The sequence below is a fragment of the Marmota marmota genome, unplaced genomic scaffold, assembly GCF_001458135.2.
Source record: "Marmota marmota marmota unplaced genomic scaffold, marMar, whole genome shotgun sequence".
Taxonomy (NCBI): domain Eukaryota; kingdom Metazoa; phylum Chordata; class Mammalia; order Rodentia; family Sciuridae; genus Marmota; species Marmota marmota.
In genome coordinates, this window is record NW_025999853.1 from 16,182,310 (window position 1) to 16,195,744 (window position 13,435).

Below are 13,435 nucleotides of genomic sequence, written 5' to 3' on the forward strand. Positions count from 1 at the left end.
GTAGGATGCTTAGGAGGACTTTTCTAAGTTTCATTTGTATTCCTATTAATTTCGTTTTTTTACTTTCAGAATGGCTACCGATATACTATGTAGTTTTATTTCTAAAAGTGATTTTTTGGACTGAGTACAAATTTCACTTTTAAATTTGTTATAAATTGCAATCTTATTTTAGGAAGTGGAGAAGTATAGAGCTGAATATAATAAGCTTCGCTATGAACATACATTTCTCAAGTCAGAATTTGAACACCAGAAAGAAGAATTTGCACGCATTTCAGAAGAGGAAAAAATAAAATATGAATCAGAGGTAAGTAATTGATTATACTAGTTTATTCAAAATTTCTCTAGTCAATAAAATTTTATGATTACGTATTTTTGTATATCTCGAATTAGAGTTGATTGCATGATAATGTTTTAATAATTAATGATGAAGTATTTGTAATGGTTTTCATTTACTCTCTAACAACACTTTTCTTGTGAATGTTCTGTTTTGGCTGTTTGATTTTTAAAATTTCTTTGCTCTTTAATTTTTCTCTGCCAATTGAGATAAACACTTTGGGGATTTCCATACTATATAGTCTCTTGTCTCCCATAGCCATGGACATAAATTTCTAGTTTATGTGATAAATATAGATTATGTGATTCCTTGTTTAGCAGTGTCCCCTCTACTTCTTGAACCAAACTACTGCCTGGGGAGCTCTAGCTGTCAGTCATAGCACCTTGTTTCCATTGATATAAACAAAGAGATTTTACCTTCATGTATGCCCACCTCCTGCAGAAAGTATACTTTCTTCTTTCTGACATCTGCAGCTGCAAAATTTTCTCTCTGCTGCCTACAGCATGCACTCCTATTCCATCTCCATTTCTTTTGCCAGCTTTTCTACTCATTTTCAGGTTTGTCTCCTAGTTTTACTAAAAATGGGGATTCTGTTTTTCATTCCTCATGTTACTTTCAGATGCTTTTTCAAGAGGGAAGGAGAGAAATACCAATTTTCTTCTGCACATTCATAAAAAGAACTTGTTGGGCTGGGGTTGTGGCTTAGTGGTAGAGCACTTGCCTAGCAAGTGTGAGGCACTGGGTTTGATTCTCAGCACCACATTAAAAAAATAAATAAATAAAAGCAAATAACTTGTTGTCTGTAGGTAGGTTATACATTTCTTTGTAGAAACATTTGTATTTTATATTTTTATATTAATTTTATTTGGAATTAAAAGTTAAAATATTATTCCTTCTTTTACTAATTATTATTTATAATGTTCTAGGCATCTAATAAAAACTAACTTAAATAAATAAATATATATATGTGTATACGTGTGTGTGTGTGTGTGTGTGTGTGTGTATAATGTTGTAGATAGACACAATACCTCTATTTTGTTTACTTATTTTTATGTGGTACTGAGGATCCAAGCCAGTGCCTCATATGTACTAGGCAATAATAAAAACTAAAACTGTGCCTTTGTAATTAGGCTGACTTATTCTTTTTTTTTTTTGTTATTGTTCTTTTTAGTTATACATGAAAATAGAATGTATTTTGACATATCTTACATACTTCCCATTCTTGTGGCTGTATATGACATGGAGTTACACTGGTGGTGTATTCATATATGAACATAGGAAAGTTATGTCCAATTCATTCTACTGTCTTTCCCATTCTTGTTTCTTTTCCCATCCTTCCCCTCCATTCCCCCCTGTTCAGTCCAGTCTAGTGAACCACCCTGCCCCAGCCTATTTTGGGTCAGCATCTGCATATCATAGGGTCCTTTGGGTTTTTGGGGATTGACTTATTTAATTTAGCAGATAGTCTCAAGTTCCAGCCATTTACCAGCAAATACCATAATTTCATTTTTCTTTACGATTGAATAATATTCCATTATGTACATGAATCACATTTTCTTTATCCATTCATCTGTTGAAGGGCACCTAAGTTGGTTCCATAGCTTAGCTATTGTGAATTGAGCTACTATGAACACTGATGTGGCTGCATCACTATAGTATGCTGATTTTAAATCCTTTGGATATATGCTGAGGAGTTGGATAACTGGATCAAATGGTGGTTCCATTCCAAGTTTTCGGAGAAATCTCCATACTTATTTGCAGAGTGGTTGCACCAATTTGCAGTCCCACCAGCAATGCATGAGTGTACCTTTCCCCCTATATTCTCACCAACATTTATTGTTACTTGTATTCTTGATAACTGCCATTCTGACTAGAATGAGATGAAATCTCAGTGTAATTTTAATTAGCATTTCTCTAATTTCTAGGGATGTTGAACAGTTTTTCATATATTTGTTGACCATTCTTATTTCTTCCCTGAAGTGTCTAGTACCCTTACCCATGTATTGATTGGGTTACTTGTTTTTTGGTGTTTTTAGTTCTTTATATATGCTGGAGATTAGTGCTCTGACGTGTAGGTGGCAAATATTTTTTCCATTCTATAGGGTCTCTCTTCATGTTCTTGATTGTTTGTTGTGAAGAAGCTTTTTTAGTTTGATAAAGTCTCATTTCTTTATTTATTTAGTTTTTAAATTTATTTTTTAGTTGTAGGTGGACACAATACCTTTTTATTTTTTATTTATGTGGTGCTGAGGATTGAACCCAGAGCCTCACGCATGCAAGACAGTGCTCTGTGGCTGAGCCCCAGCCCCAGCTCCTTATTTTATTTTAATACATATGGATTTCCAGTTTTCCCAGCACCATTTGTTGAAGAGGCTATCTTTTCTCCAATGTATGTTTATGGTGCCTTTGTCTAGTATTAGATAACTGTATTTATGTGGGTTTGTCTCTGTGTCTTCTATTCTGTCTTCATACCTGTTTTGATGCCAATACCGTGCCCTCTTTGTTACTACAGCTCTATAATATAATTTAAGGTCTGGTATTGTGATGCCTCCTGCTTCACTTTTCTCGGTGAGGATTGTTTTGGCTATTCTGGGCCTCTTATTTTTCTAAATGAATTTTATGCCTGCTTTTTCTATTTTTATAAGAATAGGCTGACTTATTCTTACCAGTGAGCAAACTGTTACATGATTATTCTATATTAGAAGCTATCTGAACTGTGAATCATTTGAGTCCATCAGCATGATAGTACCAGGATACTATAAATATTTATATTTTTTGTGTTAAAAAATTCTTTACAACTTTATGTGCTTTATTATGCATTTATTATATTGCATCTATCATAAGAGTCAGTGAGATGGAGTAGAGCTGTCTTTTTTTCATCCATTTAAAATATATTTTTTAAAAATATATGTGTATATTTTAGTGGGAGATAGACAAAATACCTCTATTTTATTTACCTATTTTTATGTGGTGCTGAAGATCCAAGCCAGTGCGTCACATGTACTAGGTGAGCACTATACCGCTGAGTCACAACCCTAGTCCCTTTTCATCCATTTTATCTTATGATTTACTTATTTATTTATTCATTCATTTATTCTAATTAGGTATATATGATAGCAGAATGCATTTTGACTCATTGTACACAATTGCAGCACAACTTTTCATTTCTCTGGTTGTATACAATGTAAACATTGCACCATATGTGCAGTCCTACATGTACTTATTCTACCATCGTTCCTTCCCTATTCCCCCTCCCTTTGTCCAATCAAAGTTCCTCCATTTTCCAATGAGCTCCCTCTTTGCCCCCATTATGGATCAGCATCGACTTATCAGAGAGAATATTTGGCCTTTGGTTTTTGGGGATTGGCTTACTTGGCATAGCATGATATTCTTCAACTCCATCCATTTTACCTGTAAATGCCATAATTTTTTTCTCTTTTAATGCTGAGTAATATTCCATTGAAGAGGCACAACTTAAATGAATTGTCCAAATTCTCACACAAAGTTAGCAGTTAGGTTAATGATAGAACTCAAAAATCCCAACTTAGGTATCTCAACCCCAAACCTAGAGTTTTTAACTTTCAAATGAACCATGATTTGAAGGTTCACTCTGATCAAAAGCCTGCCAACAATTGCAATTTTTTTAAGTGCTCTGTTGACTTACAGTATCTGTAATTATAAAGGTTTTGAATTTGTTAGTATTGTTGACTTAATGGAACTCCATATAAAATTTTTCTTGTGGAAAATAAAAATGATAAAGATTTCTTGCCTAAAATGAAGATTTAGCATATTAAGAGTGACTGTTGAAGTTCCATACTATGATCCTTTATTTAGACTTTGTATTTAAACAAATTAAATGATGAATCTGGTAATGTTTATTTGTATTTTCCAGTATCTCAGTTTTGTTGTTTCTTTTTAAAAAATAAAACTTACATCAGAAATCTAATGACAAATCTATTTTTCACCCATTAAATACGAAATAATTTTCAGAGTTTAACATTTTATTGAAAAAAAAATTTTTAATTATTATTTTTATTTTTGAGGAATGCTGGGAGTTAAACCTCTCGACTATTAAAAAATTTTAAGGGTGAGTGGTGTCATTAACTTTTATAATTGGTATATCTTCTGATAATAATCTGAAGATAAACTGCTAGCTAAGAAGTCATAATTAGTAGAATGTATAAAAGTAAGACTCTCTGATAAACTGGGTTTTTTTCCCTCTTCTACTTGCCAGTTGATTATTAAGGAACAATATTATTAAGTAAATACTTGGGGATTTACTTTCATTTTATCACTTATCTTTATACTCCAGTTTCTATACACAAACACAGAAAAAGCTGGTGAGGTACTTGTGTATATGTCATGAAGCCCCAAATGTAATTTCAAAGATAGTTTATAGTAATAGCAAATATAGTTTCAAAGTAGAATCTACTCTTGTCACCTTCCCATTTTACAATTTAAACTAGTGTTAAATATACAAATTCATGTAATAAAGTGCAAACATACCTTATTTTATTACACTTTGCTTTATTACATTTCACAATTCTTACTTTTTTTTATTGATTGAAGGATTTTGGCAGCTTTATATTGAGCAAATCTGTAGGCACCATTTTTCCAAAAGCATGTCCTCACTTCATTATTTTGTGTCAGATTTTGGTAATTCTCACAGTATTTCCAACTTTGTTATTATCTGTTATGGTGATCTGGGACAAGTGATCTTTGCTGTACTGTGGGTAATTGTTTTGGAATGCTGTGAACTTGTCCCACAAATGTGTATTCTGACTGTGCCACAGACTGGCTGTTCCCCTGTATCTCTCTCTCTCCTTGGGTTTTCCTGTACCTTGAGACATAACAATTATAAAATTAGACTAATTAATAACCTCACAGTGTCCTCTTGGTATTCACGTGAAAGAAAGAGTCACATATCTTTCACTTGAAACAAAATCTAGAAAATTTTTTTAAATTAAATTTTCTGATTCTGGGGACTGAGCCCAGGGCTGCTTTATCACTGAGCTAATTCCCCAGCCCATCCCCCTACCTCTCATTAAATTGCTGAGTGTCTTGCTAAGTTGTTGAGGCTGGCCTCAAATTTGTGATTCTCCTGCTTCAACCTCTTGTGATTACAGATGTGTACAACCACACCAGGCAATTAACTGAATATTTTAAGCCCACTGTTGAGACATACTGCTCAGAAAAAAGGATTTCTTTCCAAAAATGACTTCTCATTGACAATGCACTTTGTTACCCAAGAGCTCTGATTGTATATATACAACAAAATTAATGTTGTTTTCGTCCCTGCTAACACAGTATTCATTCTGGAGCTCAAGGACCAAGAAGTAACTTAGTTTCAGCTTTCAAGTCTTAAATTATTTAAAAGATAAAATTCTAGCCAGATGTGGTGGTGTAAGCCTATAATCCCAGCAAATCTGGAAGCTGAGGTGAGAGGTTCTCAAGTTTGAGACCATCCTTGGCAACTTGAGATCCTTTCTCAAAATAAAAAGATAGACTGGGATCTAGTGCCCCTGGGTTCAATCCCTTGTACCACATAAATATAGAAAAAGATTCCCTGTAAGTAGTGAGTGATTTTTCTGGTGGATCTGGGCAGAGTAAATTTAAAACCTTCTGGGGAAAGGATTCACCATTTCAGTGCATTAATAACATCAGTGATTCATGGGAGGTCATCAGAATATCATTAACAAGTGTTTGGGAAACCTTGAGAAGCTCATGACTTAAGTGGATGAAGCAACTGTAGATGTGATGGAATCAGCAAGAGAACTAGGATTAAAAGTAGAGCCTGAAGGTGTGATTGAGTTTTTTTTTTTGTAGTCTCATGATGAAGTTTTAATCAGTGAGGAATTACTTATGATGGATGAGCAAAGAAAGTGATTTCTTGAAATGGAATCTACTCCTGGTGATGATCCTGTGAACAATGTTGAAATGACAAGAATTGACAATATTATATAAACTTAAGAAAGCAACAGCAAGGTTTGAGAGGATTGATTTCAGTTTTGAAAGGAGTTTTTCTGTGTGTAAAGTGTGGCCAATTTCATTATTGTCTCATTTTAACAAATGGCCACAGCCCTCAACATTTAGTTACTGTCACCTTACTGGTCAGCACCTATCATCAAGGCAAGACCCTACCAGCAAAACAATTATGACTTAATGAAGGCTCAGATGATTGTTAGCATTTTTAGCAATAAGGTTTTTTTTCCCCATTAAGATATATACGTTGTTTTTTTAAAAAGATATAATGCTAGTATACATGTTATAGACCATAGTGTAGTGGGAACATAACTTGTGCAACCTCTGGGAAACCAGGATATTCATGTGACTTGCTTTATTGGGATGATTTACTTTGGTGGTCTAGAACTCAGCCCATCTTAAGGTTTGCCTCTAATGGATTTTCTTGTATAAATCAAGGGCTCATACAATACTTGTGTATTGTATGTGTATTATTGTATAAAAATAACTGAATAGTCTTTAGTGTGTTGGTTGTTATCAGAATTCTTTAGAAGTTTTTAAGTTTTTTTTTGAGAGGGACTCCAGGAATTGGTTTTTCCCTTATGATATTCTAAGTTAAAAAAATATGAAATAATACATGAAAAGATGCATTTGGCTGTAAGAACATATTAAGTCTGAGACTTCATACATTGAAATGCTAAAGTTGCATGGATGATTGTTATTCAAAAGTAAAACTACTGTGTTTTCATTATGTTATTAGGATTCTAATTTTATAGTATTCTGAAAGTAGTAATGAAGAATAAGCAATACAGTTGGCCTAGGTGATTGTATTGGTAGACTGAGTGTAAGATCAAGAGTAGTAATTCAGTGAGGGAAGTATTAAAAACTCAGGGCAGAGAGGCAAGGAGCATTAAATCATTTGAAAAGCCAGCAAAGTGACAATATATAGCAACAAGTTGCTGACATTCTTTTATCATGCTATTTAAATTGAGTTCTTCCTTGACAAAGGAAGTTCTGTGTATGTATGTAAAATGTCAGGTGAGAAGCCAACATTCCTGTAGCAAAAAGAAATATGTTCCTGAATATGGGAGTGCTTTATTTTCTTCTTCTTACAGCATGGTTGCACAGAATTGATAATGTGCTTCTGGTTCTGGTCTTTATCCTCACATACACTAGTAGACATTATAAAATCTCTCAAAATAATTTCTTTCCTCATAGGTTCTGAAGTTCTAATTGGTAGTCCTGCCTTAGTACCAGATGGTTCCTTTGTCTAAAATATTCCAAGTTCTCTGACTTCTTAAGATTACTCTGAATCACATCAAACTTGACAGAAGTCTTCCAAATTAAAATGAAATTGCCCCCAAAGTGGGAATTCTTTGGGATTGATTTTGGCAGCCTTTTAGAAGGCCTTTGTGAAATTTTATTTATTAAAGACTTTTGGTCTAGCATGAAGTTTAGAATGTTTCAAAGCCCAAACTTTTTACATGTAAAATTTTCAAATGTTTAAAATGTTCATTTATTGTGACCGTGGGAACAGATGACTTCCATTTGCATCAGTGTTCTCATCTGTAAATGGTATCAGTATCTATCTCATAGAGTTGTGAAGATTTTATAAATTAAAATGAAAAAAGTACTTAGATAAGTATCTAGCACACAGTAGATATTCTTAAGGAGTTCGAGGGCATTTCTTATTACAGTGTGTGCCCTCCCCATCATCGTCTTGCTTCTAGCATTCAGATTGCTTGATTTTCAGGTTCTCTTTCCCTGAATTTTTTAAAAAAAAATTATTTTTTACTAGTTGTTGTATTCATCTTTCTTTTACTACTTCCATTCTTAACAGTAAGTCTCATGGCCTGAGTAAGGCATTTGTTTTGTTATCCTTACTCTCTATTGTTCAATCAGGATAGAATTCTTTTAAAGACATTGAATATCACACAATGATATTTAATGTTTCTAAAACTATCCTGGGGGCATGTGTAGGGTTTTTTTTTGGTTGTTGTTGTTTTTTGTTTTGTTTTGTTTTTTGGTATTTGGGATTAAACAAAGGTTCTTTACTGCTGAGCCCCGGCCCAAGTCTTCTTTATTTTTTATTTTGAGGACAGGTCTTACAAAGTTGCTTAGGGCCTCGATAGGTTGCTGAGGCTGGCCTTGAATGTGTGATCCTTCTGCCTCAGCCTTTTAAATTGCTGGGATTACAGGTGTGTGCCAGGTGTGTGCCACTGTGCATGGCTACATGTATGTAGTTTTAAGAACTGCTTTCCCCCATGACTATGTTTCTCTTACTAGGAGAAACATTTTAATAGAAGGGAAGGAGATGTTGGCTTCTCAAATGAAATTAAAATATAACTTTGATGGCTGGGTTGTGGCTCAGCAGTGGAGCGCTTGGCTAGCCCTGGGTTCGATCCTCAGCACCACATAAAAATAAATAAATAATTAAAAAAAATATATATATATAACTTTGAACATGTAATTTAAATGAGGACTTCTTAGTATAAATAAATAATAATTTTTTAAAGATATAAGGATGTGGTGGCACACATCTCTAATCCCAGTGATTCAGGAGGCTGCAGCAAGATGATCTCAAAATCAAGAAGGCTAGCTTAGCAGTTGAGCAAAAGCCTATCTAAAAATAAAAATTTGAATGAACTGAGGATGTAGCCCAGTGTGGAGTCCCTCTGTGTTCAATTCCTGGTACTGCCAGGAAAAAGAAAAAATATCAACAACAAAAAAACAACTCCACCATTAATTTAGAAAAAAATCAATTATAGCACATAAAAGGAAAAAGGGAAACTACATAATGAATCATTTTATTGGTTTTTTTAAGGAATATAAAAAGTTAATGTAGTGATTTTAAAAACTGAGATTTGAGAACTTGAAATTTCATGTGCAAAAGGTTTGCCATAATGCCTGACTCAGTTAATGCTATTACTTCCTTTAGTGCCTGACAGTATTAATCATCGTACTAATTAATATACTCCATTGAATTCTGTCAATTAGATAATTGTTGTTCCCACTTTTATAAAGAGGGAATACAGAAGCACTAAGAAATTGGTCCAGAGTCACAATAGCTAGGGTGACAGAACCAGTATTTAAATCTAGATAGTCTGGGGATTTCTATTTGTGGTCCTGATGGCATAATGTAGACTGGATTTACTTTAAGTATCTAATTAAAAGTGGAAAGCAATGTAAGAAACAATGGTTTTTCAGACATTGGAAAATAGGCAGCACAGGGCAGTAATCTCCAAGAGAAAGAAAACAAATGAGGTAAACTTTAGTTGACCTGGCTTATGTTCTAGAAGGACTTTACAGCCATTGTGTTGAGGGAAAAACCCAAATCGAGTCCCATGGTCTTTGAATTGAAGAGTTGGAGTTCAGTATTCAAGAGGCCAAGGCAAACAGATTTTGAAGGGGAGAATATTGGGAGAAATCTGAAATTCTGCAGATAGTAACTCTTGAGACTTAAGTTGAGTACTGATTAGTGTGCATGTGTGTGAGAAAACTACAGAGGCCAGAGAATTGAAAACAGTGTAGAAGGAACAAGCCCTCAATTTCTTATGGGACTGGGTAAAATGTGTGTTTCCATCAGCCAGTGTAAAGACACTCTAATGCATGGCACATTGTATAAGCTGTAGACATAAGGCTATTCTGCTTCTGCCTAATAGGTATACATGCAAGATTTGAAAGAATCAAAATGTTTCTAAGTATCTTGTTGGGCATGGTGGTACATATCTATAATCCCAGCTACTTGGGAGGTCCAGGCAGGAAGATAGCAAGTTCCAGGCCAGCCTGGTCAAATTAATGAGACTGTGTCTCAAAATAAAAAGGATGGGATGTAGTTCAGAAGTAGAGCATTTGCCTAGTATGTTTGAGGCCCCAGGTTCAATTCCCAGTCCCACCAGAAAAATTAAAAGTTTCTAAGTAGCTTAACTATATCCCCAAACAAAGATCGAAAAGTCTATCAAGGAAAACAAAGAGCCCAGCACTGACAGAAACAAACACAAAAATCACTGGGCAACTAGTAATTAGGTTCCCTGGTGAATTGTGCCAGACATTTAAGATAGAATTTATGCCAGTTCTCTATAATGTCTTCTAGAAAATAGTGCCAGAAGGAATATCTTCTAATTCATTCTGTTGAGGTCAGCATTATCCTATTATCAAAAGGGATTCCCACCTGGTTAATAACAAGGGCTCCCACTGTCTGTCACGATGTCTCTGGAGATCATTTGGGCAGCCTGGGTTTCCTCCCTCAACTAGCGTAATGTCTAAGAAAAGTTGTCTGAACAGAAAGAAAATGATTAAAGAAGGAACCTCAAAATGTTAGGATGAAAAGACACGGTAAAAAAGCTATGGGTATATGTAATAGACTTTAGCCTGCCTCATGGGTTTTCTAAATTTTGTTTTAATGGTTGAATTAAAAATTACAACACAGTCTCATGTGGTTCTATGGGGAAGAAATATTTAACACAAGTTTCACTGAGAGAGCAAAGTAAAAGAAGTAAAGTAAACTAAAATAAGTTATGTATGTATATGTAATATAATACCTAGAGCAACTTCTAAGGAAGCTATTAAGGAGATACATTCAAAACAGATAAATTAAATGGTATCCTGAAAAATGTTTAACCAGGAAGATAGGGAAAAGTAAACAGAAACTGTAGAGAAGAAATAGAAAATATGACAACATTTTGTTGTGATAAATGTAAATGGCTTAAAAACACAAATTTAGAGTAGCTTAAAAAAATGACCCAACTCTATGTAGTCTACAGAAAGCTCCAAATATAGCAATATAGGTAGTCTGTAAGTAGATCTAGAAAAAGATATGATGTAACTACCAATTAACAGGAGGCAGGAATTAGTATGTTAATATCAGAGTAGACTTCAGAACAAAGAAAATATATTTGTCATTATATATTGTAAGCCAGTGAGGGCAAAGGGAGGTAAAATTTCTGCATATCACTCAAACTAATAAAGTGAACCCAATTTTATATGGATTCCTTCATTTCCACAGTGTAATTATATATAATGACAAATAGGTCTGTCCAACTAGAAGTCAGAATATATACCAAACAGTTGCACAATATGTGAAACAAAAATTAAAAACTAAAAAGAGACAAGTCTACATTATAATTGATAACTTTACAGCCATCACAACAATTTATAGGAAATTAGAAATAAGGGAGAATGTAGAAAAAAATAACATTATCAACCAACAGAATCAAATTAACATTTATAGAACATTCCACCCAACAAGAGCATCCAAGTGTATTCTTTTAAAATGACCACTGAATGTAAGATAGTATTCTCAGCTATCAAATAAACCTCAACAAACTTATAAGACTTGAAATTATACAGTGAGTTTTCTGACCACAATGCAAAGTAGAAATGAATAATTGAAAACTAATAGGGAAGTCTTTAAACACTTAGAAATGAAGTGACATATTCAAATGATTTGTGAAAGAAAAAGGAAATTTTAATGCAGAACATTTTGTGACATTACATTTCAAAAACCATATTGACTGAAAATGAAAGTGTAACATATAAAATTTTGGGGGACAAGACAAAGCAATATGAGAGGAAAATTAATAGCACTAAATGACTGAATTAGGAAAAGGGATATAGCAAGTCAATAATCTGATCTCCCACTTCAAGAATCTGTAAGAAGTTTATCAAAAATAAAACCAAAGCAAACTGAAGGAAGGAAATAATAAAAATAAGAACAGAAATCAATAAAAGTGAAAACAAACAAAAAAGAATCAAAAGCTGGTTCTTTAAAAAGATTAATAAAATAGAAAAACCTCTAGGAAGACTGCCCCCCCAAAAAGGCAAGATACAAATTATCCCTGTCAGGAATGAAACATAGTATCGTTCACGATCTTGCAGACATTAAAAGGAATAAGATAATCCTACAAATGATTTTACTGATATAAATTTGATAATGTAGATGAATTGGTACCCAGTAAGAAGTAATTTGAAAAAGGCCTATAACTGGTTTAAGGTAATTAAATTTATGTGCGTGTGTGTGCTTATTTATTTATTTATTTTGGGTGCTGGGAAATCTAAGCCAGGGCCTTATGCATGCTAAGGGTGGGCTTTTCTAATGAGGTATACCTCCAGTTCCTTTGAATTTATAATTTTAAAAATTCCCAGAGGGCTGGGAATATAGCTGAGTGGTAGAGCACTTTCCTAGCATGGGCAAGTCCCTGGTTCAGTCCCCAGTACTACAAAAGTAAACTAACAGACCCAGAAAGAATGATTTCGTTGGATAATTCTGCTAAGTGTTTAAAGAAAAACTAAAACTGGGGATGGGGCTGTAGCTCAGTGGTAAAGTGCTTGCCTTGCATGTGTGAGGCATGGGTTTGATCCTCAGCACCACGTGAAAATAAATAAACATACTGTTTCTTCATCTACAACTAAATAAATATTTAAAAAAAGAAAAGAAAGAAAAACCAAAACCAATTCTACACAATGTTTTCTAGAAAACAGAAGAAGACAGATGTTACCACTGGAGGAAACTAAGTGAAGGGTACACGGGATCACTAATACCTTCAGTATTTCCTTACATGTGAACCTATTGTTTATCTGAATAGAAAAGGTTGAATTAAAAGAGTAACAGAGGTGAGAAGATATTTTGTGTAGAACAAATATAAGAATGTTAACATTTTCATTTTGGAAATAGTAAAAGCCAGAAGAAAGTATATCAATATGCATTTATTATATTTTAAATACTGAAAGATAAAGAATGCTAGGCAGTTTGATTCCAGAGCCTGTATGTTTATCCATTTCTCTGTGCTACATCATAAGGGTAATAAAAACAAAGATGCGGCAATTAGATGCACTACTGTTCTCTCTGTATGCCTCAGGGCAGTAGAGTGATGCTACCAACCTATGAAAAGGAAACTAACCACTCTTTTTAGTCTCTCTCTGATCGCTTCTGATCGCTTCCTATCCATTTCCTGTACTTAAACAACTTTTGGAAAAGTAAAATTGGTTGATACATTGTCTTATCTGTCAAGCAAGTTGTTACAAGTAAAGGAATGTAGGCAACTGCAACATAGGCAGATTTGGATAAATATCATAGAAGAGAAATTCAGAGAAAGCCTTTTGGAAATTTAGAGAAAGATTTGAGAGCACAACAAATAGATG

At 33.9% G+C, this 13,435-nt stretch overlaps 1 protein-coding gene across 6 annotated transcripts in view; it reads left to right on the plus strand.

Annotated features, from left to right (window-relative positions):
* Nucleotides 1-13,435, plus strand: part of Cep83 (centrosomal protein 83) — a 123,016-nt gene that overhangs the window by 56,418 nt on the left and 53,163 nt on the right. For all 6 annotated transcript variants that reach the window (XR_007347880.1, XM_015482934.2, XM_048803911.1 and 3 more), the window contains one exon: nt 173-304. Coding sequence is in view for 5 of the 6 variants with exons in the window: in XM_015482934.2 (XP_015338420.1) it covers nt 173-304 (132 nt within the window). In the remaining variant the exon portion in view is untranslated. The remainder of the gene's footprint in view (nt 1-172; nt 305-13,435) is intronic.